General features: G+C 38.4%; 2 protein-coding genes across 7 annotated transcripts in view; both read right to left on the reverse strand.

The window, feature by feature from the left end:
• Positions 1-21,073, reverse strand: part of RBM41 (RNA binding motif protein 41) — a 55,112-nt gene extending 34,039 nt beyond the window's left edge. For 2 of the 4 annotated variants that reach the window (XM_032837019.1, XM_032837016.1), the window contains exons 1-5: positions 20,732-21,033; positions 17,653-17,769; positions 16,894-17,086; positions 16,395-16,599; positions 14,427-14,498 (exon numbers count right to left, since the gene is read on the reverse strand). In XM_032837019.1, coding sequence (XP_032692910.1) covers positions 14,427-14,498; positions 16,395-16,599; positions 16,894-17,086; positions 17,653-17,769; positions 20,732-20,952 — 808 coding nt within the window. In that variant the 5' untranslated portion in view covers positions 20,953-21,033. The other 2 variants (XM_032837020.1, XM_032837017.1) reach the window with 2 other exon arrangements.
• Positions 21,074-25,464: 4,391 nt separating this feature from the next.
• NUP62CL (nucleoporin 62 C-terminal like) overlaps positions 25,465-27,344 on the reverse strand; it is a 43,066-nt gene continuing 41,186 nt past the window's right edge. For all 3 annotated transcript variants that reach the window (XM_032837129.1, XM_032837128.1, XM_032837130.1), the window contains one exon: positions 25,465-26,367. In XM_032837129.1, the coding sequence (XP_032693020.1) occupies positions 26,273-26,367 (95 nt within the window). In that variant the 3' untranslated portion in view covers positions 25,465-26,272. The remainder of the gene's footprint in view (positions 26,368-27,344) is intronic.

Here is a 27,344-nt window from a genome sequence, read left to right on the forward strand (position 1 = left end):
GCAGTTCATGACATGCAAATTTTACATCAAAAGAAAAAAATTTAAATATTTAATTCCAGTTAACAATATGCATACTGAAGCATTTAGGGGGATATGTATTTACATTAGCAATTTATTTTTATTTATTTTTTTTAAAGATTTTATTTATTTATTTGACAGAAAGAGATCACAAGTAGGCAGAGAGGCAGGCAGAGTGTGTGAGGGGGAAGCAGGCTCCCTGCTGAGCAGAGAGCCCAATGCGGGGCTCGATCCCAAGACCCTGGGATCATGACCTGAGCCGAAGGCAGAGACTTTAACCCACTGAGCCACCCAGGTGCCCCTGGCAATTTCTTTTAAATACATCAATAAAGTAAGATGGATTGATATATGAATGGAGGGACAGATATGTGATAAAATATTAATGATAGAATCTAGTTGGTGATATAATGGGTGTTTGTGATAAAACTTTTTCAACATTTCTGTGTGTTTGAAAATTTTCATTAAAGACTAGGGAAACATCATTTCCTATACAGATATCAAAACAATATTAACATATGTATTTAATTCTATCATTTTGGTATTTCAATTTTTAAAACAAGTGCTACTCATTACGGTATAGTGAAGGCAGAGAATCTAACATATTGTTAGCTCAAGTAGCTAAACAACTGAAGGGCATTTTTGTCTTTATCAATTTTTAAAAAATATTTTATTTATGTATTTGACAGACAGAGATATCACAAGCAGGCAGAGAAGCAGGCAGAGTGAGGGGGGGGAGCAGGCTCCCTGCAGAGCAGAGAGCCCAATGTGGGGCTCGATCCCAGGACCCTGGGATCATGACCGGAGCTGAAGGCAGAGGCCCAACCCACTGAGCCACCCAGGCACCCCTGTCTTTATCAGTTTTTAAAGATAGCTCACGGTAGGAGTATACACACTACGGAAACTGTCAGGCAATAAAAAGCATATTAAAATCCTGAAAGGAGGGGCTCCTGGGTAGCTCAGTCATTTGGGCATCTGGCTTCAGCTCAGGTCATGATCCAAGGGTCCTGTGATCAAGCCCTGCATTGGGCTTCTTGCTCAGCAGGAAGCCTGCTTCTCCCTTTCCCTCTGCATGCTGCTCCCCTTGATTGTGCTCTCTCTGTGTGTCAAATAAATAAATAAAAGCCTTTTAAAAAATCCTGAAAGGAAAGAAGCAATACTGGGGATAACTGACTGAGATCCCTCGGGAGGTAATAGGGCTAGGATCCAGAACAAATGTGTAAAGATTAACTTTAGGCACAAAGGATGTACCTACACCACTGAGTTGAGATGGAAGAAAATAAAGACTCAGGATGCAGAAGTTAGCATTGTCAGGCAGAAAGCAGATGAAGGCTCTTATCAATGACAATGTTTCCTTTGAAATAGGAAACCTATCTGCTAAAAATAATGAAACAGTAGGATGGAAAGAATAATGAAGATCTAAAAGAGTATATGGAAGGAATGAAATGGAGAGCTGACCAGGGACCAGGAGATAGACTGCTGAACAAGGAAGAAGGCTCTAGACAAGATCAGACATGAGGAAAATGCAGAGGCATTAATCAGTAAATTATACAATTGTTCTCTGGCAATGCTGGAAAACTATGCTGCAGAAATAAAGAAGGCAATTAGTTGGATTGATTCAGGGTTGAGGTTTTTGCCAGGCGGGTATGGCACACAGACAAGGAAACAAAAAGAATGCTTCACTGGCAAGAACATGAGTAAATAATGGGTGAGGGGGTCTAAGTAAGATGTGCAAGGAAGGGGAGACATGAAGGGGATGACAGAATGCGAGAAAATAAAAAGGTCAAGGAACTGGAGATTTCAACAGGGTTGAAGAGAGTTACAAGGGCCAGAAGTATAAGAAAAAGTCTGTGGTCAGAGTAATATACTGGGGCTTAAGATTTCAGAGGAAGTTTATTTCTAGACATGATGTATGTTGTTTTCCCACTGACTTAAGGTTAGAAGATGGGATATTGTTACTCCCCCAAAAATGTTTATCTCAAGATAGAGCAAAAGAGGCACCTGGGTGGCTCAGTTGGTTGAGCATCTGCCTCCAGCTTGGGTCATGATGCCAGGGTCCTGGGATCAAGTCCCATATCAGACTCCTTGCTCAGCTCCTTTTCCCTCTCCCTGCTTGTGCTCTCTTGCCCTCTCTCTCTGTGTCAAATAAATAAATAAAACCTTTAAAAAAAAGATACAGCAAAATCACACTTAAAAAACCAAAAAATCTTCTCAAATCCCCTACACAGATGCTATGATCAAGACCACTGATGTTCACATAAGAACAGACCTACATTTAAGTCCTAGCATGGCCACTTAACAATTGACCTTGAGAAAGTTGCCTACCTCCTCAGAAGCTCAATTTCATTATCTGTAAAATGGGTATAATACCGCCACTATCTTGCAGGGTTATTATGAAGGTTAAATGAGCAAACATACAAAATGTTTAGCACAAGGAATGGCACAAATAAGCCCTCAAAAATTATTAGCTATTAGGAATTCTGTTTCCATGTAAGAAGTAACCATACTTCACCCCTACCTCTCGCACTGAATACAATTCTAAAACCTGGTGAAAATTCAGGGAATATTTGATGACTGCAAAAATTACATAGTAGCAGGTGGAACAGGTGAGAATTTGAAATAACAAAGAACCCATGCCCAGACACAGCATGATCAGATTGCTGAAAAGTAAACAGAAAGAACAAAAAAGAGTAGAATAATAGAGAGAGAGCATTTAAAAACCCTTATATTTATAGTCCACTGGTTTTCCACAAAAGACAATTTAACTGGGAAAGGATAGTCTTTTCAACTAAAGGTGTCAGGACAATTGGATACCCATATGCAAAAATAGATTAATGTAACCCTAACTTTACATGACGTGTAATTCAGCAATTAATTCAAAATGGTTCATAGACCTAAATGTACAAGCTACAACTATTAAGTCCTGCAACAGAATACATATGAGAAAATCTTTGCAACCTTGGGTTAAAAAGAAATCTTAGTTATAGGACCAAAAGGAGAAGTCATGAAAAAAAGTAAATTTGACTTCGCCAAAATCACAAACTTCCAAGCTTCAGAAGATAATGTTAAGAGAGGTGACATCAGTGAAAATGGCAGAGTACGGACCTCCTGAAATTTTCTCCTCCATAAAAGCAATGAGAACACTGTCAAAAACCGTCAGGATCAGCTTTTCCAGGACTCTAGAAATTAACCAAAGGCCTGCAGCAATCTGGGAAATATTTATTCAATAAAAATAGCTAAACCTCAGCAAGAATAATAAATTTTGTGGCATTTTAACTCGCCCCTTCCTTGTCCTTTTTTTTCCAGGTCTGTGGTAACCTTGAAAACCAACAATGTGAAGTCACAGTGAAAACCAGCAGCCTGGCAGCTACCAGAGAGGGAAGAACTGGGCTGGAATTCCTCCAAAGCACCACTGTCAGAGAACAGCCATCTAGGTGGCCTTTCTAGTGGTTTCCTAGAAGATTTCACAGGCAAGGCTCTCCTTGATGTAACTCAAAGCTCACAAACCAGTGCTCAGAGCCTTCTTCCCCAGAACTTTTGTCAAAAATAATCAGAGGCAGGGGATGCCTGGGTAGCTCAGTCCATTAAGCAACTGCCTTCAGCTCAGGTCATGATCCTGGCGTCCTAGGACCAAGTCCCACATCAGGCTCCTTGCTCAGCAGGGAACCTGCTTCTCCCTCTGCCTGCTGTTCCCCCTGCCTGTGCTCTCTCTCTTTCTCTGACAAATAAATAAATAAAACCTTTAAAAAAATACTCAGAGGCAGTTGGTGAATTCTTCCCCTGCCTGAGGTGGTGGAATTGGGATAAACAATAGGTTAACCAAAAACGCTTAGACAGAAATTTTGGGGAATGGAATGTCCTTAGAGGGCAGTGAAAAGCTCCAAAATATTTCCGGGAATCTAGAAGGCCACACATGTGCATAGGCCTGTCCTCATGGCTGGAGCTGTATGCATGCTCAGGAAAAACTAGAAAAAACCCTAAGCTCTTACCTGACTAATCTTAAGTCTCTGCATAAGCAGGAAGTAAGGGTTAAAATGGAGTTGTAAACTGCTTGGCTGACTATGGAAGATGTGCTCAGTTTGCATACAAATCCTCCAGGACTAGGAAATCCCTTAGTTCTGGGAAGAGTACTAGTTCTAGGAATAATTAAAACACTGTGTTAAGTAAGTTAAAGAAGGTCACATGGTCCCATTTATAATGAAATGTCCAGAATAGGAAAATCCATAGAGAGGAACAATAGAATAGTTGCTATCTGGGCTGGGAGAAGAGAAAGGGACTGAGAACCATCTCTCAGGTGATGGACGTGTTCTAAAACTAGATTGTGATGATGGCTGACCAACTCTGTAAATTTACTACAAGTCACCGAATTGTACATTTAAAATTAGTGAGTTTAATGCTATGTCAATCATAACACAATAAAAAAGTGGGGGGAAAAATGACCCAACAACATTCTATAGTAAACTCATTAAAAAAAATGAAACTTACTTTCAAATATAGTAATTTAGATAGGATAAAAGTAAAATGGACAGAAAGTAGTTCTAGGATGTTGGAATAAGGACCTTGAAAATCCGCTCTTCCATAAACCCAAAACTCATTAAAAATTAAACTTTTGATAAGCCTGGAAATTAAATAGAGGCATACAACAATAGGAAGAACAGTTACTCAAGAAGAACAGCTGAGTCTCACTAAGAACAGTAAGATTTATTGCATTTCAACTTTCTGTAATCATGATTTCCTCTCTCCAACTTTGCAGTAGCCTTGAAAGCCAACAATCTTGCAACTGTGGTAACTGTAAATAAAACAGCAGCTTAGGGGATCTTATAGGAAGTAGAGCAGTTCTGAAGTTCACCAAAGGACCCATCCTAAGAGAACTGTCACTGCTTGACCAGCCTAGTACTTCACTGAAAAGCTATAATCCGAGGGTTTGTCTTTGACTTGGTTCACATCTCACTCTGCAGGAACAGCCCAGCCCTAAGGCATTTGTCAAAACGAATTGGTGAGGATTGTTCAACGCTGTAGCTGCTTGAGAAAGCATTACCAGTTGGGGCTAACAAGAGGATGACAAAAAAGTTAAAAGAAGGCATAGGGAATGAGCACACACTTATGGTTTTCAAAAATATACTACAAAGCTGTAGCAATGAAAACAGTGTGGTACTAGCATAAAGACCAACATACAGACCAGCGGAACAGACTAGAAAGCCCAGAAATACACCCTCACATATATGGTCAACTGGTCTTTGGCAAGAGTGGCAGGAATACACAATGGAGAAAGTATAGTCCCTTCAATAAATGATGCTAGAAAACTGAATCTCCACATGGAAAAGAATGAAATGGGGCCCTTATTTTATACCGGTTACAAAAGTCAATTAAAAATGGATTAAAGACTTGGGGCACCTGGGTGGCTCAGTGGGTTAAACCCTCTGCCTTCCGCTCAGGTCATGATCCCAACGTCCTGGGATGGAGCCCCGCATCAGGCTCTCTGCTCAGTGGGAGCCTGCTTCCCCCTCTCTTTCTGCCTGCCTCTCTGCCTACTTGTGATCTCTGTCTGTCAAATAAATAAATAAATAAATAAATCTATCTTTAAAAAATAATTTAAAAATATTTTAAAAATGGATTAAAGACTTAAAAAGAAGACCTGAAACTCTAAAACTCCTAGAAGAAAACAGAGGAAAATCATCTTGACATTGGTAGTGGTGATAATTTCTTAAATATAACTACGAAAGCACAGGCAAGAAAAGCGAAAATAGAAAGTGGAACTGTATCAAACTAAAACCTGCATAGCCGAAGACATAATTAACAGAGTGAAAGACCATATATCCAATAAGGGGTTAATATCCCAAACATATAGGGAACTCCTACAACTCAACTTAACTATACTGGAATTCAAAATTTTTAAGATTTATTTATTTATTTGAGAGAGAGAAAAACCATGAATGGGGGGAGCGGCAGAGGGAGAGACTCTTTAAGCAGACTCCCCACTGAGTACAGAGCCCAATGCAGGGCTCAGTCTCACAACCCATGAGATCACAACCTGAGCCAAAAGCAAGGGTTGGACACTTAATCCACTAAGCCACCCAGGGACCCCTGGAATTCAAATTTTTAAAAAAATTATTTAAAAATTAAAATTAAAAAACCTGGGGCACCTGGGTGGCTCAGGTCATGATCCCAGGGTCCTCGGATCGAGCTCCACATCAGGCTCTTTGCTCAGCGGGAAGCCTGCTTCTCCCTCTCCCACTACCCCTGCTTAGGCTCTCTCTCTATGTCTCTCTCTGTGTCAAATAAATAAATAAAATCTTAAAACAAAAAAAATAAAAATAAAAATAACCTGATTAAGAAATGTGCAAAGTATTTGTATAGACATTTCTCCAAAGAAGATATACAAATGGCCAACGGGTATAATGAAAAGGTGCTCAAGAGCATTAATCATCAGGGAAATGGCAATCAAAACCACAATGAGATATCCCCTCACAACTGTTAGGATAGCTAACATCAAAGAAAACAAAATATAACAAGTGTTGGTGAGGATCTGGACAAACTGGAATCTTTGTACACTTTCAGTGGGAATGTAAAATGGTATAACTACTACAGAGATCACTTAGGTTTCTGCAAAAGTTTAAAAATAGAAATACCATGTGATAAGACAACCCCACTGCTAAGTATTTATTCAAAGAACTGAAATCAGAGCCTGCAAGAGATAGCCGTACTTCTGTATTCAGCGCTAAACTGTTCACGAAAGCCAGGATGTGGAAACAACCTAACTGTCCATCAATGAATGAAGATAATGTGGTATATATTTATAGTCCACTATATGGGATATTATTCAGCCTTAAAAAAAGAAGAAAATCCTGCCACCAGACAACACAGATGAACCTTGAAGACATTCTGCTAAGTTAAATAAGCCAGGCACAAAAGGACAAATACTGCCAACTTATGTAAGGTATATAAAATAATCAAACACATAGAAGCAGAGAATATAATGGTGGTTGCAAGGGGCTGGGGTAAGGGGAAAATGGGGAGTTATTATTCAAAGTTTACAAAGTTCCAGCTATGCAAAATGACTAAGATCTAGAGACCCACTGTACAACATTGTGCCTATATTTAATAATATTGCATTGTACACTCAAAAATTTGTTAAGTGTTCTTATAAAAAAGAAAGAAAAATAGGGAATGAGATGTCCATAAGGGGCTTTGAGAAGTTCAGATATAATCCTGGGACTCTAGAAGGTAACAAACATGTGCTGGGCTATGTATGTGCCCAGGAAAGTTAGAGTCTGAGAAGTCACTAATCTCTCACCTCTGGCTAACCTTGAGGCTCTGAACAAGTAGGAAGTGAAGTCTAAGGCACAGCTGCAAACTGCCTGGTGGGGCACTGAAGGAGGGACCCAACACACACACCCTCAACAAAGGCTGGTAGAACTTTCTGGTTCAAGGTACTTGAGGAAAACTTTCTCCACTCATTAGAGGACCACTCTGCTAACTGAACAGACTTCAGCAGCTGCACATGACAAAGAATTCAAATTTACAGCATTAGTCTACGACAGTCACTATACAAATATCAAGAACAACTAACCCTGGGTGTGTGGGGGAAAATGACTTTCAGAATTGTCACATTACATTATTTTAACTGACTCATTTGCGCCAAAAAAAATGTTAGACTGCTATGGACTAAATATTTGTCCCCCACCCCCTAACAGGTATTTTGAAACCCTACTGGTGATGTGATGGTAATAGGAAGTGAAGACCTTTGGGAGGTAACTGGGATTAGATAAGGTCATGAGGGTGGAGCCCTCATGAATGGGATCAGTACCCTTATAGAAGTAATGAGAACTTGCTTCCTCTCCCTGTTCTCTGACATGTGAGGGTTCAACAAGAAGTTAGCAGTCTGCAACCCAAAAGAGGATTCTCACCAGAACCTGATCATAATGGACCTGATCTCAGACTTCCCGCCTCCAGAACTGCGGGGGAAAAAAATCTGTTGTTTATAAGCTACCCAGATGATGGTTCTTTGTTATAGCAGCCTGAGTTGATTAAGACAAAGACATTGAAAAAAAGGGAAAGAAAAGGAGAACATGGCCCATACACAGGAAAGAAGAAACAGTCAACAGAAGCTTTCATGAGAAAGCACACTGGGCTTCTCAGACAAAACTTTTAATCAGTTGTTGTTAAGTTCTTCAAACAATTAAAGAAAACCATGTATAAAGAACTAAAGGAATGTTTCAGAACGTCTTACCAAATAGAGAATAAAAATAAGAGACAGAAATTATAATAAAGAACTAAACAGAAATTCTGGAGTTGAAAAGTACAGTAACTGAAATGAAAACTATACTAGAGGGGCCCAACAGAAGATCTGGGCTTACAGAAAAATCAGCAAACTTGAAGATATGTCGACTACTCATCTAAGGAAGATTACTCTGAGGAGCAAAAACAAGAAAGAATAAAGAAAAGATAACAGCCTTAGAGACCTGTGGGCAAGCATCATGCACACCAACATATCCATAATGGAAATCTCAGAAGAAGAAAGAGCACAAAGAGTATTTGGAGAACTAATGCCTGAAAACTTCTTAAAATTGCTGAAAAGCATTAATCTACACATTACAGAACCTTGACAGAATCCAAGTAGGACAAACTCAAGGGACCTATTTGGAGTCTGTCCAAGAGACATTCAGACATGTAGCCAAATTGTCAAAAGCAAAAGATGAAGATTGAATCCTGACTGTAGCAAGAGAGAAGAGACTCATCATGGACAAGGAGTCCTAAGTAAGATCAACAATTGGCTGCTCAACAGGAACTACATGGGCCAGAAGGCAGTAAGATGACATATTTGGTGTGCTAAAAGAAAAAGACTACCAACCAAAAACTTCAGTCTGGCAAAAAACTATACTTTAAAACTAAAGGAGAGGGGCACCTGGGTGGCTCAGTCGGTTTGGCGTCTGCCTTCGGCTTGGGCCATGATCCCAGAATCCTGGGATCGAGTCTCAAATCAGGCACTCTGCTCAGAAGGGAGCCTGCCTCTCCCTCTCCCTCTGCCTACTTGTGCTCTCTCTCTCTCTCTCTGTCTAATAAATAAATAAACAAACAAAAAAAAAACTTAAAAAAATAAAAATAAAGAAGAAATTAAGACATTCCAAGATAAGCACAGACTAAAAGAATTCATCACTATAAGACCTACCCTGTGAGAAAAACTGTAGGGAATACTTCAGGCTGAAATAAATGAACACTCTTCAGGAACTCAAAAAAAGAACACTGTAAAAAGTTGACTATATAGGTAAACATAAAAAAAAAACACAGTATATATGTATTTGTCTTTGTAACTCGTTTTCTTGTCCTTACTTAGGAAATAACTACATAATGAAATAATTATAATACTATGCTGATGAGTTTGAAATCTATAAAGATGTAATTTGTGGGACAGTAATAGTACAAAGAAGGAGAAAACAGAAAAACAGGACAAAGTTTTTGAGTATTTCTGAAATTACGTCCATATTAATACAAACTTTTTTTTAAACTAAGATGTTAATTATAATCCCCAAGACAACTATTAAGAAAGCAACTAAAAAGATAGTAAAAGAAGCAACACGTTAATTAAAATTATATACTGGAAAAACCTATTTCATGTGAAGGAATAAATGGAATAACAGAGGGGGAAAAAAAAGAAGACATGCAGAAAACAAAGAGTAAAATGGCAGACCAAATCCTATTTTAGCAAAAGATTCCAATTACATAGATTAAATATAAATGAACTAAACACTCAACTGGAAAAGTAGATTAAAAAAGGAAAACACAACCTAACTATTTTCTGTCCATAAGAGATACACTTTAGGGGCAACTGGGTGGCTCAGTCAGCTAAGCATCTGCCTTCAGCTCAGGTCATGATCCCAGGGTCCTGGGATGGAACCCCTTGTTGGGCTTCCTGCTAAGCGGGGAGCCTGCTTCTCCCTTTCCTCCCTGTTCGCTTGTGATCTGTCACTATCTCTGTCTCTCTCTCTCTCAAATAAATAAAATCTTTTTAAAAAAAGAGAAAGAGATACACTTTAGATGTTTAAAAAAGTTGAAAGTAAAAGGATGGAAAAAGATGTTCCATGCAAAAAAAGAATCAAAGTAGAGCAGGGTATAAGAAATTCTTCATTTTTCTTATTTCCTTGGTAAGTCTAGCTAAGGATTCTGAATTTTGTTGATCTTTCCAAAGGACCACTTTTGGTTTTGCCTATTCTCTGTATTTTTTTAATTTTCTTTTTTTTTTTTTTTTTTTTTTTGCTCTAAGCTTATTATTTTCTCCCTTCAGTTTGATGTGGGTTTAGGTTTCTCTTTTTTGTTGTTGTTGTTTCTTTTTTTTTTTTAATCGGGACTTCATGTTTTTGGAGAAGTTACAGGTTCACAGCAGAACTGAGGGGAAGGTACACAGATTTCCCACATAACCCCATTCCCACACATGTATAGCCTATCCCATTATCAATATCCCCCATCAGAGTGGTACTTGTTACAACTAATGGATCTACATTGACCCACTATGATTACACAAAGTTTACAGTTTACATTATGGTTCACTCTTGGCATTACACAGTCTAAGGATTTGGACAAATTTTTCTAGCTTTTAAAAAAAAAGTTATAGGTCTTAAGGTAAAAGTTTTTGGTTATTAATTTAAGAGCTTTCTTCTTTATTAATATGGGAATTTATAACTATAAATATCCCCCTAAGCCCTGCTCTTACTGCATCACGTAAGTTTTGGTATGTTAAGTTTTGTTTTCATTCACCTCAAAGAATTTTCTAATGTCCCTGGTGACTTCTCTTTGATCCATCAGTTATTCAGTAGAGTGTCATTCCATTTCTGCATATTTGTACATTTTCTAAATGTCCTTCTATTACTGATTTCTAATTTCATTCAACTGTGAATGGAACTGGCAAGAGTGAACATCTTTGTCTTATTCCTGATACTGAGGGAAATATTTCAGTCTTTCACCATTTATTATGAAGTTAATTACTAACACAATCATTAACACAAACATATGGCCAATTTATTTCTGACAAAAATATGCAAAGGCAAGTAAATAGAGAAAAAAACTCTCTTCAACATATGGTGCTGTAACAACCAGAAACTCATAGGCAAAAAAGTGAACCTTAACCTAAACCCCACACTTTATAAAAGCATCAAGACAAAATAGATCATAGATCTAAATGTAAAATATACGACCATTAAACTGTTTAAAGAAAAATCTTATTCATAATCTGCTGTCAGACAAAGAGTTCTTTGATAGAAAAAAAAAGTATAATCTATGAAAGAAAAAACCCTGATAATTGGATAACTGGATTATATCAAAATTTAAAACATCTGCTCTGAGGCAAAAAAAAAAAACCTTGTGTACTAAAAACTACAAAATGTTGCTAGAAGAATTAAAAATACAAATAAATGCAAAGACACTTCTAGTTCATGAATTGAAGACATAGTATATCATTAAGATGTCAATATTACCCAAAGTGCTATACAGATTCAGTATAATCCCTATCAAAATCCCAATGACATTTCTTCCAGAAATAGAAAAATCCATCCTACAATTCATATGGTGTCTCAAGAATTCCTCAATAGTGAAAATCTTGAAAAAGAACAAAGTTGGAGGTCTCACACTTTCTGATTTCAAAACTTACTACAAACCTATGGTAATTAAAACAGTGTGGCACTGGTATAAACACAGACATACATACCAGTGGAATAGAATGGATAGCCTAAGAACAGACTCTTATATTTATGGTCGAATAATTTTTGGAGAGGGTGCTAAGAACATTCAATGTGTAAAGGACAGTCTTTTCAACAAGTAGTATTGGGAAAACTAGATTATCAACATGCAAGAAACAAAGTTGGATCCTTACCTTATAACATACATAAAAAATTAACTCAAGATGGACCAAAGACCTAAACATAAGGGCTAAAACTATAAAATGCTCAGGAGATAACATAGGAGAAAACCTTTATGACATTAGATTTGGCAATTATTTATTGGCCATGACACCAAAAGCATAGGTAACAGAAAAAAACTGACAAATCAGACTTCACCAAAAACATAAACTTTTGTGCATCAAAGGACACTATTAACAGAGTGAGAAGGCAACTCATGAAATGAAGGAAAATACTGGCAAATTATTTACCTGATAAGGGAATTAATATTTAGAATATGCAAAAAACAATCTGACAACTCAACAAAAAATAAATAACCAGTTTAAATAATGGGCAAAGGCTGTACACAGACATTTTTCCAAAGAAGGTACACAAAGGACAAAAAGCACATGAAAAAGATGCACAACATCACTAGTCATTAGGGAAATGCAAATCAAAACCACAACAAAATACCACTTCACACCCACTAGGATGGCTGTCACAAAAAATAAAAGAAATTAAGTGTCGGGCAAGGGTGTGGGGAAATTGGAATCCTTCTTCATTGCTGGTGGGAATGTAAAATGATACAGCCTCTGTGGAAAACGGTAAGGTGGTTCCTCCAAAGATTGAACACAGAATTGCATATGATCCTGCAATTCCACTTCAGGGTATATATGCAAAAGAACTGAAAGCAGGGACTTGAACAGACACTTGTACATCCAGTTTCACAGCAGCATTATTTACAATAGCCAAAAGGCAGAAATAGCGCAAGTGTCTACGGACAGACAAAGGGATAAACAAAATGTGGTAGGTACATATAATGGAATATTATCCAGCCTTAAGGAAGGAAGGAAGTTCTGACACATGGATGACCTCAAAGACATGAAGTGAAATAAGCCGACACAAAAGGACAAATGCATGATTCCACTTATATGAGGCACCTAGGGCAGTCAAATTCACAGAGACAGAAGGAATGGTGGTTGCCAGGGGCAAAGGGGAGGAGTGTAAGGGGAAAGGTGTTTAATGGGTACAGAGTTTCAGTTTGGGAAGAGAAAGAAATTCTGGAGATGGATAGTGATGATGGTTGCAGAACATGTGAATATACTTAATGCCACAGAACTGTACACTGAAAACATGGTTAAAATGGTCAATTTTATGTTAGGTATATTTTACCACGACTTAAAAAGTTTGTTCTGCAAAAGACACTGTTCAGAGAATGAAAAGATAAGCTACAGACTGGGATAAAATATTTGCAAATCATATATCCATCAGAGAACTGCATTTAGAACATGTAAAGAACTCTCAAAAGTCATGAAGAAAATACCCAACCCAGTTAAAAACCAGCACAAGATTGGAACAGACACTGCAGCGAACAGGATAGAAAGATGGCAAATAAGCACATGAAAAGATGTTCAACATCAATAGCTACTAAGGAAAAGCAAATGAAAACTACGATGAGATACCACTGCACGGCTACTAGAAGAACTAAAATAAATACCAACAATACCAAATGCCAACAAAGATGTAGAGCAACTGGAACTCTCATACATTGCTGGTGGGAATGCAAAATGGTTCAGCCATTCTGGAAAATGGTTTGGCAGCTTCTTATAAAGTTAAACAAACACTTACCATATGACCCAGTAATCCCACTCCTTATTTACCTTAGAGAAATAAAAATTTATGTTCACACAAAAACCTGTACAAAAATGTTCGTATCAGTATTATTCATAGTCACCATAACCTGGAAACAGCCCAAATTGCACTTCAATGGGTAGATGGATACACAAAGTCTGGAATATCCGCACAATGGAATGCTACTCAGCAAAATGAATGAACTATCAATACACATGACTTGGATGACTCTCAAAGGCATTAAGCTAAATGAAAGAAGCCACACTTAAAAGATGACGTATGTACGATTCCATCTTTATGACATTCTTTAAAAGACACAACCATAGTGATGGAAAATAAATCAGGGATTACCAGAGATTATGGGTGGAGTTGGGGGTGACCATCAATGGATGGGATGAGGGACTTTTAGAGTGATCAAGCTGTTCTCTATCCTGATTGTGGTGGTGGTTACATGAATTTACATGATTTACATGATTTACAATTCATGGAATTGTACACCAAGGAAAAAAAAGGAAGAAAAACAGACAATTTTATTGTAAATTCATTTTTAAAATAAAAGAGAATATTGCTATTATACCATCATCATCATAATAGTTATACTTTAGTGATTAATAAAAATATTCAGAATTAGTTGTGAAATAGAATCCAAAAATCATTAAGGTCATTTTATGTCTGATACAATAACATAAAGGTATAGAGAAAAAAAATCAACAACACTAAATGTAAAAGTTTTACAACTTCTAATAACTCCTCTCTTTAATATTCTTTATCAGGATAAATGGCTCCCTCTGGATCATTTCCTACAAACATTGTCATATACTGAATATGGAATTAAATAAGCACTCAACTCAGAAGTCTGGGACCCTATGTTACATTCCTAAATCTAACACTGTAAGAAAACTCTCGACTTGCCTTTTGTGCCTAATTTTATCTTCCTCTTCATTGAGGTCATGTACTTGTCTGCACTTGTCTTTTTGTGGTATGCTGTGAAGGTTTAAAGCAAGGAGTTTCAAAGATAGGAAACAGAACAGATTCATATACCACCCACCCACCCCAAATACCAGGTACTGCTCTAAGTGATTTACATGTATTACCTCACTTTATCCTCCTAACGACCCTAAAATGTAGGTCCTATTAATATTCTCATTTTACAAGATGAAGACACTGAAGTGTAGGGTGGTAACTTGCCCAACATCTTACAACAAGCTAGCTAAGTGGGGGAGCCGGGATTTTTCCAGCAGTCTGCCTCCAGAGCCCATGCTCTTAATCAGCATACTAGGTCTCTCCACAAGAGGCTGCTCACTTGTTCTTTCATTCCTTCCTTCACCACTGCTCTTCCACGCCTATGGTCTCTGTCTTTAACAAAGCATTCATTCATCCTCACGGCTTTACCTGCCTGCCACCTGAGTGTCCGTGATTCCCACGTCTATGCAGCCAGCTCTGACCACTCCACTGACTTCCCTGCTGCATTTCCAACCGCCTTCGCAATATGTGCATTTAATGATCCTGCCATTCTTACCAAATCAACATGTTTCAAATTGAACTCATCTTTCATCAGAAACTCCCCATAAAGACTTTCTTAATTTTGCCAATTGTTAAAAAGTCACACAGGCTTGAAAACATCTGGGTTGTCTCCGACCTCACCTTCGACCCTCGTCCTTCATTCTCAGTCAGTATGTCTAACCAGTTCTTCCTTTGTGATGTCTCTTATAACCACACCTACCTCTCTTTCCAATTCCACTGCCATCATTCTAGTCTGGATCTCCACGCCCAGATGACCATAATGCCTCCTAAATCATTCTTGTTGCTTTCAGTTCTTTCTCTGTCTCATCCTATTTTTTTTGGCCACTAGATTCATCCTTTCCAAATACTGCTTTTACCGGGTTACTCCTGGCTCACAATCCTTTCACCATATCCAAACTACCTGAATAACTGACTCTGTACAGGTCTCTACTACCCACCAAATAAGGTCTAAAATTTTTAGCTACCTTTCTAACCTGGTCTTTCACAAGAGCCCCAAACACGCAATAGTGTTCATATCATCTGCTGCAAATGAATTGCCTTTCCTTCTCCTTACTACAGAATAGGTAGTATTAAAAGAGCACTGAAATCTTACCTCCTCTGAGAGGCCTTCTTCAGTTATGCCAAAGCACGGTGGCCTTTCCCTCCTCTGAACTCCTATAGCACTTAACAACTATATCCAGTGTTGTCACCAAATGTTACATGGTTCTCTCTCCAACCAGACTATAATTGCTACAAGGTCAGGAACGATTTCCTAAACTTCTGAGCACCTCCCACAGTGCCTAACAAAACTTATCTGTTAAACTAATACTTTCTGGTTAAGATGCATACCATTTATCTATGTATTTTGTGCTCATATACAGCTCAGCCCAAAGACCCTTCACAGTCTAGCCTCACCTCCCTTTCCAGTGTCACTCCCTCGCATCCCCTGCTATGTCCCATACTTCCTGCCACAATGAACTTCTCATTGTTCCCTAGATGCACTATGTCCTTTCACAGACCTGTTCCTGTTCACCTACTATCTGTAATGCCCTCTTACCTTATTTACCTGACAAATGACTGTTGCTCTATCAAGGCTTAGTACAAATGTCAACTCCTGACTCCCCCCCAACTAGACTTCCATGTTCAATGTTCTGTACTCCCTTAGCATTTTATTCACATCTCTGTATCAGTGATTTCCATGTGGTATCACAACTGACTATGTACGTATTTGTGTCTGCCACGGGCATATACATTCCTCAAGGCGACTGATCGTTTGTCCTTCCCCTACTCCCTTCACTAACTCTTTATATTTAATGTCCTGCTATTAAATCTTTCTCTCAGTGAAAGAGCACATTAAAGTCAGTGGCAATCACATACCTTGGTAATAAAGAGCCTTGAGGAAGGAGTGCCGATCGGCTCCCTGAAATAAAGACTTTTCGATTTCCATTTCTCGCCGGGTCAGCTGTTTGCTCTTGGCAAATCTCTGTGGTAGGCAGAGGATGCGCTGACGCTCCGAGATCCTTTCTTCAATATCTTGAAGACGGTTCTGGATTGCTTCCGGGGTTGCCCTCAGTCTTGTCCTCTGAAACCAGTGAAATGAGATGGCATGTGTCATAGAGAACACAGCCTGAAAGTGATGATCTAATGCCTCAGATAAGAAAGAAGCTGGTGAAGGACCAGAGGTGACTATTCATAGACGTGTTAGTGAAAAAGTCAAGGAAGACATTCTCTTTACCAAGACCCCTATCACAGAAACCAAAGAAAACTCACATACAGAGCTCAGTTTTGTAAGAACTAAAAATGAAAAGGTTCTCGGTGTTAAAGGAAGCGATCTTCCCCTTGATTCTTTAGGAAAAATAAAAATGGCCCCACTCACCTTTTCACCTGAAACATGGCTCTTCCAGATCAAGATTTCTGTTTCATTGAGCCCTAGTTCCCTAAGAGAAGCAGTTTCCTGGTCCTTCTCATGCAGTGTCTGGAACTGGGACAAAGTCATAGTCCCAGCTGCTTCCTTCCCAAAGGGCTTGTACATAGTACCAGGAGCAAAGCTCTCTTTCTTAGACACACATCTGCAAAACAAGCAGGAAGCAAGTTAAGAATATCTTCAGGTTACCACAATTTACAGAAATGGGGCTAGCCATTAAAAGAGGCACAATGAAACATACTAGCGATTTCTCTCTCATGTCCTATTTCTAGGCTGAAAGCATCACCGCAATGACATGGAATTCCGTCCTTATTCCCCTCACCCAGGACCAATAAATGAATGAATCAAATATTTACTGAATACCTATTACACATCAGATACTGGGCCAGGTACCGAGGATTTAATGGCAAAAAAAGATAAAAATGGTTTCTGCTTTTGCAGAAGAGAATCAAGTAAACGGGCAATGATCTTATCGGGTTATAAGTGTTATGTATATTAAGGGAAGACAGGAAAGGCACCTAGCCCAGACTTAGTGGGATATGGGAGGCTTCCCAGAGGAAGAGACACAGAAGCAAAATGCTGTCCAATAAGTAGAAGTTGGCCAAGGAAAAGGGAGTGGGAGAGGAGTGTTCCATCCGGCCTTTCAGAGGCGTCGGCCACCTGGAGGTGAGGGTCTATGATACTCTATCTGTTTGCAAAATCAATACCTACTCCTCAATGGAGACAGAGGTATCAAGTTGATGCTGAAGGAGGCTTTTCAGCTGCCTCTCCCCTTCTGTTTCCAACTCCTCCAGGACATGCTCACCACTTTTCACACAGCTATTTACCCTGGAGCAGATATAAGAATGTATACAGAAAGCAGAAGAAATAGTCAATCTCAAAACATGTTCTTTAGCTATATTATCTACCAGTAGTGACCCCATTTGTTTGAAGACACCCTTCTGTTTGTTGCCCTTCATCATTCATTCATCCTACAAATGTTTACTAAATACCTACTTCCATGCAATGCACTGTGCTAGCTACTGATGCAGTCAAAGATATTCAAGGCACAGTCCCTATCCTCAAGAAGCTTGCAATTTATTTAGGGCCCGTGTATATGTGTTGTGTTGTATGCCTATGCGGGGAAGGAGGGAGAAGGAAGTGGAGAGAGGGAGGAAGAGAAAAGTAAGAGATAATTGGGAGCTAGGATGGTAAATGAAGACTTTGGAAAGGTAATTCTTTTTTTTTTTAAAGATTTTATTTATTTATTTGACAGAGAGATCACAAGCAGGCAGAGAGGCAGGCAGAGAGAGAGGAGGAAGCAGGCTCCCTGCTGAGCAGAGAGCCCGATGCGGGGCTCGATCCCAGGACTCCGAGATCATGACCTGAGCCGAAGGCAGCGGCTTAACCCACTGAGCCACCCAGGCGCCCCTGGAAAGGTAATTCTTAAACTGGAATTTGAAGGACTGGGTATGATGAAGGAAAGAACAGGGAGACTGAGTAAGAAGAGACAGAAATATGTTCTGGGGAATAATAAGTTCACTTTAGTCGGCATTCACATATAAGCACTAGGAGATAATCTTGGAGGGGGTAATTAGACACAGATTATGAATGGCCTTAAATACTCCAACTAAGGGGCCTGGGTCTTCATGTATAGGTATTAGAAAGCAATTTATTAGGCAGTTAAGTGGTAGGGTATAAATGATAGTTTAGGAAAATGAATGTGGTTATACTATATCTTGTGGATTCATAGGAAAGAAACCAGAATAATGAGTTGGGAAACTCTTTAAATTTGTCGAGCATAACAAAGAAAGTTCAAACTGGAGTGGTAATAGTGGAAACAGAAAGGGAGAGTTAGATGAGTGAGGCCTTTTGAAGGTAGGGGTAAGGAAGAAGTCGAAGATAACCCTGAAATTTCAAGCTGTATAACTATGAGAATAATGGTACCAATGAAGGAAAGAGGAAAATCCAGATGGAATAAATGGTTTCGGAAGGCGAAAGTCAGTATTGTCTTAGCCATGCTGAGTCAACTACTATTACAACTGACACACCAGCATGAAATATCAGGAAACAAAGACATACTGAGTCTGAGGTGACAGTATAAGTGATACTGGCTAACAGGAAACCGAGAGATGGAAGAATTGTACAGGTGAGAGTCTGAGGCTGGACATGGAAATCTCAAGTCATCTGTGTTGGCAGGATCTGGAGCTGTGAAAGAAGAGGCGATCTCCAGAGAGCATAGAAACAAATGCAAAGAGGGTCATGACACTTTAGAGCTGAGGCACTACTCTGTAGAAATCTAGGTAATGCTATAAACTAGCCAACCCTAAGTAACTGAAAAATTCTTACTAGAGTGTAAATAGCAGGACCAGTAGAGCATGCAACAACAGGTGATAATAGACAAAAACGAAATGAGTTAATTCCAAGAGAAAAACAAGTATGAAATACCTTCTTTATAAAATAGTCCTTTACCATTTGGGTTATGAGCAAGATCCCCACACTCTAGAAAGACTGAGGCCTATTTTTAGAAAAGTTTAAAATATCCTTCCTTAGTCCCATGGTTTTAAAAAACTTCCTTCTAAGTGTTTCAATTTTTATTTATTATTTAAAATTCTGAAAGTTCTTACTATGTTTAAAGCGACTTTGAAAGGAATAAACCCTAGCTAACTACATCGGTACACATGAACCTCAAAAAGAAATGCTGAGTGAAATAAAAGCAAGTCACAGAAAAATTCATACAATCTGTATCCATTTACAGAGTTCAAAAATGGATAACACTAGCAACATTTTGTTTAGAGATAAATTCATCTGCGGTGGACCTATTTTTTTTTAAAGCAAGGTAATGACTAAAGCCAAATTCTGGATGGTGATCCCCTCAGGGAGAAAGGAGGGAGGAGAAGCAATCAGGGAGGGGCACGCAGGGGACTTTTTAAAAATTTTTATTTATTTGAGAGACAGAGGAGTGAGAGAGAGAGGGAGAGAGCACAAGCAGGATGAGGGGTGAAGGGATAAGCAGACGCCCCGCTGAGCAGGGAGCTGGTTGAGGGGCTGCATCCCAGAATCCGGGATCATGACCAGAGCTGTAGGCAGAGGCCCAGCCAAATGAGCTACCCAGGCGCCCCCAAGGGACCTATAAGATACTGCTAATGTTCTATTTCTAAAGCTTTAGTGGGTCCGAATCTATTATTATTCTTTAGACTGTACATATACATCATTTTGCATGTATGAAATATCACAATAAGCATTTTTTAAAAGTCATTTTGAGGCAGGGAAACGTTTTTTTTAAAAGATGCAGAAACCAACAATACAGGAGAGCATAATATCAGAACTTTAAATGCACCGCTCTATTCCAGAGTGATTATTCTACTTTGCAGTGAATCCAAAACTAATTTAATCAGAATCCTTTAAAAAGCCATTGTGTACTGTCAACAACTGTGAAGCTCTGGCTTTCAACAATGACCAGCTAAGTTAAAGCTGCCATTTCCTACAGAACCAGTAGGGGGAACTGCTTACAGCGCTGCTTTTCTTTTCCTATGATACATTGAGCCTGTTTTGTACTTTCCGTCTAAATTTTTAGAAACAAAGTATCAGTAGTTTAGGTTAAGATTTGAAAGCTCTACATGCTCTCAGGGCCCGAGAAAGTCTTCCTTAGTAAACAAACACTGCAAAAAAAAAAAAAAAAAAAAAAAAAGACACCCCCCCCGCCCCCACCGTGCGCCCTTCCGAGGATGAGATGGAGGTAGGGCGGGACGGGGAAGAGCTGGCCTGGCTTTCTCCGGCACTGGGCATCCGTCGGCCAAGACCCTTTTACCTGGGTGGGTCCGTCTGAAGTAGTAAGAAGCCACAGCATCCGTGCAGCTCCCGGGGCGGGAGCCGTGGCCTAGATGCCTGTGCTGGCAAGGCATTCCTACGGGAACCGGCGACGGAGGCCCTTCCTGAACTTCGCTCCGCAGGCCTGTCTAGCCCTTCTCCCCTCCTCCCTCCTCCTTTGTCTTCCCGCTCACACGAAATCGCATCCCGACAACGTGACATACCCCAAACACAAAGTCATAAAAGCCATTTTCAAAGTTAAAAGGTAGATGAGAGCTCCCTTTCCCGCCTGCTCTCAGACAAGCACTTACCTCTTCATGTTTCCACAGGCCCCTATCTCTAACTTGGGTGAATAGGCCGCGGACTTCAAGTCCCAGAACTCTGTGCGGCCGACTCTAAGGGGATTGTGGTGGAGTGCGGGGCTCTGGGAATTGTAGTCGCTCAGAGCTAAAGAAACGGAGAGTACGTACTCTACTGAGTAAGGTGTTGTAAGTTGTTTAAATATTTCTCCTACGGGTTAACGGCAGCACCCAAAATATCCAGCTCATAAAGCTAGGAGTCAACTGAGACTTCTTGACTGTCTCATTCAAAATAGCCAAATCCTGGCTCCTCTACTTTTCCTCCAATGTATGCCTATTAACAACCCTGCTTCTGCTTTCAAGGACTTATTATCAAGCCTACCCGCTGTTTCCACCTGGGCCCCTGATCCATCCTCTGCAGTGTAGTCCGTGATCAGACACAAGTTTGACCAGATCACCTGCACTAACGGTTTTCCTCTAACTGTAACAGAAGCTTAGGAGATGCTGTACTTCCTACCCTGAGAATCAGAAATCCATATGAATGTTTTGTTGAAAATTAGGTTGAATCAAGAGAGAGGTATAACATAGTGGTTAAGACCATGACCTCTGAGCTCCCAGAAATGGAAATACAAACGTCCCTAAGTATATGAAAAGAAGTTTAATCTCAATAAGTGCGATGGAAATTTTAAAGTACAAGGACTATAAAATATATGACCTGTACTCCTCAAAACTGTACGGGTTATCAAAAACGTGCAAAGTCTGAGAACGTGTCAGCGAAAGGAACCAAACGATGGTTTGTGATATGTAATGTGATATGTAATGTGATATCCTGCATGGGACTCTAGAACAGAAAAAGGGCCCTAGGTAAAAACTAAAAAAATATGAATAAACTATGCACTTTAGTTTATAACATTCATTAGATGTGACAAATATACCAGAATTATAAAGATGTTAACACTAGAGGTTAAATGAGTGGAGGTATACAGAACTCTGTACTATACAACTTTTTATATATCTAAAACTGTTCTAAAAATATTTTATTTATTAAAAGTACACTAAAATAACATTTTCACCTACAAGATTAGTAAAGGTCCAGAAGTTTGAGGGCACATTACTTTTGTTGAGATTGTGGGAAAATAAGCACTCTCATTACACACTGCTGGTAGGAGCATAAATTGGTACAACCTCTATGGAAGGTAATGTGAGGATACAGTTGAAACCATAAATCCCCATTCCCTTTAAAACAGAAATTCAACCTCTCTGAATAGGATCCTCAATACTATATGTCAAGTGTGTGTGTGTGTGTGTGTGTGTGTGTGTGTAATATGTATTTATGTACATATGTATTTTATGTGTATATATTTCATACACATATACAAGTATATATGTATTTTACATGTAAAGTTATTCACTGCAACATTGTTTATAACCAAATTTTGCAAACATAAAATACCCACAAATGTAATAAATCCATTCAGTGTAAAACTGTGCAGCAGTCCTAAAGATGACAGAGTTTGCTGTGGGCTGCTACTGAACAATCTAAATTACGTTTAGTGAAATAGCCAGGCACAGAACAGTATCAGTAGTATGCTTCCATTTGTGTAAAAAAAAGGAGGGGGATTATATGTATGTATATGCTTGTGTATGCATCAAATTCCTCTGGGGAAACATAGAGTCCAGTGATAAATGAAAGCTTCCAGGTAGGGGAGCTGGATGATTAGCAAAAAGGGTGGGGAAAAACTTCACTTTTTGTACCTTTGATTTTTGAATCATATGATTATATTTATTACCTAGTCAACATTTTTTTAATTAAAGGGAACCCTCCTTATACCACAAAGAATAAAAAAAAAAAGATCATGTGTTTGGGGGGCACACTGTTTGGATTTCTCAGTTCCCATAGTTAGAGAGAACATAGTAGGCAGTTTGGACTTGATCTTTTGCTTTGGCAAGTTATAAGACTATGTGAGTTTCAGTAAGTTTAACTGGTCTAGGACAGCTTCCTCATCTGTAAAATTGGGAGAGTACCTCTGAATAGGGTGATCATAAAGTGTTACATAAAAGTATGGTTTTAAAGTCACTTGATAGGTGGTCATCTACGAGCAAATATTCTGTCATCTGGTAGAACTTGTTCAAACTTTCTGTACTCCCATGCTCAAGTTAGAGGATAAGACAAAGAGCAGCTCCTGGAAGACACCGTACTTCCTAAGAACTTCTTACAGACTGAAAAGGTCACAGCAAGTATCTGAGTTATCCAAAACCTGTAATATGCCAGTGAGTATGTTCTTGAAGGACACGGGTGAATGAATGCTGGTATAACATGTACTATTTTGTGGCTCCGGCAGAGAGCACAGAAAGAATGTAAGCGTGCACAAAGTGTGAGTCATACCAAAGCCTGTACCAGGTAAATCCTGTATGATGGTGAGGCTGAATTCTGCTGCTCAACCAAACTGTTCAAGGGACGCATCAATCCATAAGTAGATGGGAAAATCTGCCAAAGCTGCTGGTGTGTTTGTCCCCTGGGAAAGTGGCAAAGGGTGGAACAAATACTATACCAGACATGTGTACAACTTCGAATAAGACATACATCCTATTGGCACAGAAGAGATACACACTTCATTAGGAATCCATCTAGGTGGGATGAGTGGAGGATAAATGGCTAAAAAGACATGTAGGGTGGAACTGCAACTCGAAAGCAAGGTCATGAGGAAGTACTCTCTGTACCTGTGTATAACTGTAGCTAGTCCCAGTGGTTGGTAGCAAGGGACAAACATTCAGAAAATTGCACTAGAAGGAAAAACAGCTATTTCTAGTTCTGCCAAACGTATTAACTGTGGAATAATAGCTATTTCTTTTCCCACGGCATGTCTTTCCCTGCTTTCAAAGGGAGACAGTGTATAAAAGCTTTGAGACAGTTCACAAAAAGCTTTGAGAGTTGTAGATGTTATTCATTGGCACAGAGATCTTACCGTGAGGTAATTTCACAATTTCATCTCAGAAGAACTTATGACAACTGACAAATATGCCTTATTTGTCTTTCTGACAATTTAATAAGGTTCGTTTAATTAAGCCAGAAGTTCTTCCTTAACACAGACATATTTTCAGTGTTTGTCCTTTTCAGATGCTTTGTTTGCAGCACATTTCTGATGAATACATTATGAAACAATGATAATTTCCAGATATGGAAGAAGATGCTAAAACCAAAACTCTTCTCTAGAAGAGGGCTAGCGTCACTCATCCAATATTAAGAGAAACCAACTGTGCATGTCTTTCAAATACCCCAAATGAGATAGCATAAATGCTGTTATAGAGAAAATAAATACAGCATCTTTTTCAAAGGACAAAGAAAAGTCTACAAGTGTCAAATTTAAGAACATGACAAATTTAAGAAATTTTCCTTCAGTTAAATCCTAGCTGGTCTTGAATAATGGTTAGAAGAGGCTCAAGACTCCAGTACCTAACAAAAATGTTGCCTTAAAATGGGTTATTTGCGATCTTTTAATTAATATTTGTTCAACAATGTCATGTTCTCTAGACACACGTTAGAATCCAAGTCAGAAGGAACCTTAGAGATGAATTAATCCAAGACTCCAGATTCCAGTACACTGAGATTCTGCCAGTAAATCTTGTATCGTTAACTGCATTGATCTGGAAGCCACTCTCTACCCACCGTTTTTCCAGCTCTGGGGGGGAAAAAAAAACCCTAGAACTCCCCGTACAAATCCAGCAGGAATACCTGAGCCCCTCATTTCACTGAGGAACTTTAGAGTAAGCATGTATCATTTGTGAAAGGACATAAAGGAATCACAAAACTTCAGAGAAATGAAAACTCATTTCTTTTACTTGGAAAGACCTTGTTCATATGGTTAAATGCTTTCATGGGAGAGATGAAAGATGATACCCAAAATGAAATTATTTGTCCAGTTAATTAAATAGGGACAAGACTAAATCCGGTGTTTCCACTAATATACTATGTACCTTTTACTGAGTATAGAACTTAATTCATACACCAACTACTTTATAAGAGTTAAATCTACAAAAACAATAAGGAAAATGTCTTTATCTATGGTATAACAGAAATAACACTAGGCTCAAAAACTGGAGATTACTCAAAATTATAGCCAAAAGCTCTTTGCCTACAGAAATCATCCACAAAATTAAATGGTCTCTGGATTATTTTCATATTCTAAAGTTTTGAGTGGTAACAAAAGCTTACCTGATAAGCTGCTACTTTGAGAAGTTTGGGTAGGAATAAAAAGGCCATGTAAGTTGATATTTAGTTTACTTATGAGGTAGTGAAAATCACTAGTACTCATTTCAAAGATATTTTCTTCCTGTAATATGTTCAGGACCCCCCTGCTCATGTACAGTCAGTATTACAGAAATTTAGCTCAGTAATTATAGTCTACTAAGCTCTAGTCACTCAAGAACTTTTAAGTAAGTTTGCTTTCATGTTATACGTTTATTTTTTAGAATATTACCTTTATTTATGACAGGTAAAACATGTAACACAAGAGATCAGACTGTTCCCAAGCTAAGAACAAGGTTTTTTCATGAAAAACAAATATCCAAAAGCCAGCAACTACATGCTAAAACCAAATAAAATACCAGACTATCTGTACATCAAAAATATATGAATTGCATGAACCTTACCCTTTTAAACATAACCTAATTCAAGAACTAAATCTACTCTAATGTTTCTTCTTCTCCGAATTTCTCACATTTTCTATACTTTATAACACACTTCTTTGTATTATCTATACTGTTTTCATACAGACAGGCATTAATTATATCTCAAACTAGACAGTAAGTTCCTTTGAGGAAAAAGACTACAGTACACTACATGTTGAAAGCAGGCACCCAGTAAAGACTAGCTGGAATCTATTTCTTGGCAAACATTTCTCGATGATTCAGTTAGAGGAAGAAGGACAATGTGTGCTGCTGGTAGAATATGCGATCTAGGAGAGTTTAAGATACAAATTACACACACGGAGTCAACATGTAATAGGTTACTGCCTAGAGCCAAGAGGGCTAATACAGTCACGATTTGCTACTACTAAAAGCCAAACTACAGTATAATTCTCAACAGCACAATATTTAAATGAAAAAAAAAATCAAACCAACCACAAGAAAACTTCATTGCAACCAAACACTAAGTAGTTAATTGTGAATACTACTCTATTTCACATCATAACAACTTGTAGATAATGTATAATCCCAAAACAGCATGCTGAATAAATGGTCGTTCAATCAAAAGCAATTCTGATATTGTGTTCTTGCTCCGCACGACAATGATCCTCAAAAACCCGTGTTACTTCTTCTACCTTCTTCTGCAGCATGCCTACAGGAGGAAAAGTCATGCATCATTAATTCAAGGTCAAAATGTCCAAGGAACAGAATAGCTTACATTCTCACTTCTACATGACTTATAAAACATCAGTTTTATTTAATAGTTTTAACTATCAGAATATACAGGAAAAAACAATCTGTTTAGAAACTATGAAAACAGTGGATGAGATTGTTCTTGATTTGCTCTAATTTTCTGGTAAATAACTGTGTACTTGACATTTATGTTTTGTTGAAGAGAAGTGAAAACTGCTTTTTACTCATTACAGCTTAAAAGTGCTATACAAGGTAGTCATTAAATTGAGGGTATAGATTCTGGTAGAGGTCTTTGCTGTCTATAAGCAAATTAGTACACATAGTATATTCACATTTCTGTTCCTTTCTAATGGTTTATTTAACTTGGTGGTCCTCAATTTGCTCGGGAGCAGAGCAACACAAAATGCCATTAATTTTACCATATAAAACAGCAATATTCTATAGTAAAAATAAGCTGTCAAAGTAAGCATGATAATCTAGATTTTTCTATTAATGTGCAGTTGATCATTTGTTTTAGTGTTCATTAATGCTTATTAGTCAATAAGCAATAGCTGGTGCCAAAGATTAAAAAAAAAAAAAACTTCACAAGAGAAACACGAAAAATTTGAAACAACATACTTCAGTTTTCTTCAGCCAGTTGGAAAAGCCCCAATGTTATTCAGTTTTAAAGTATAAGAGTATAAGAATACATCATTCTATCTTATGACATACAGACATTTTGCAAGATTACACATTAAGAACAAGTATTTTAAATGATGGTTGTATACTGAAAGACTAGAAAAACAGTGTACATTGAGCCTGCCAAAATAGATCTCCTTTTTTTTTCTAATAACTGCAGGGTGCAATTTTTTTTAACCACTGAATAACATTTTTCAGTGTGACAGAGGCACAATGAGCACTATAACAAACCATTAACTTGAGGCCAGAATTGTCAAC

This window comes from Lontra canadensis, unplaced genomic scaffold (genome assembly GCF_010015895.1).
Source record: "Lontra canadensis isolate GAN:19392208 unplaced genomic scaffold, GSC_riverotter_1.0 scaffold96, whole genome shotgun sequence".
NCBI lineage: Eukaryota > Metazoa > Chordata > Mammalia > Carnivora > Mustelidae > Lontra > Lontra canadensis.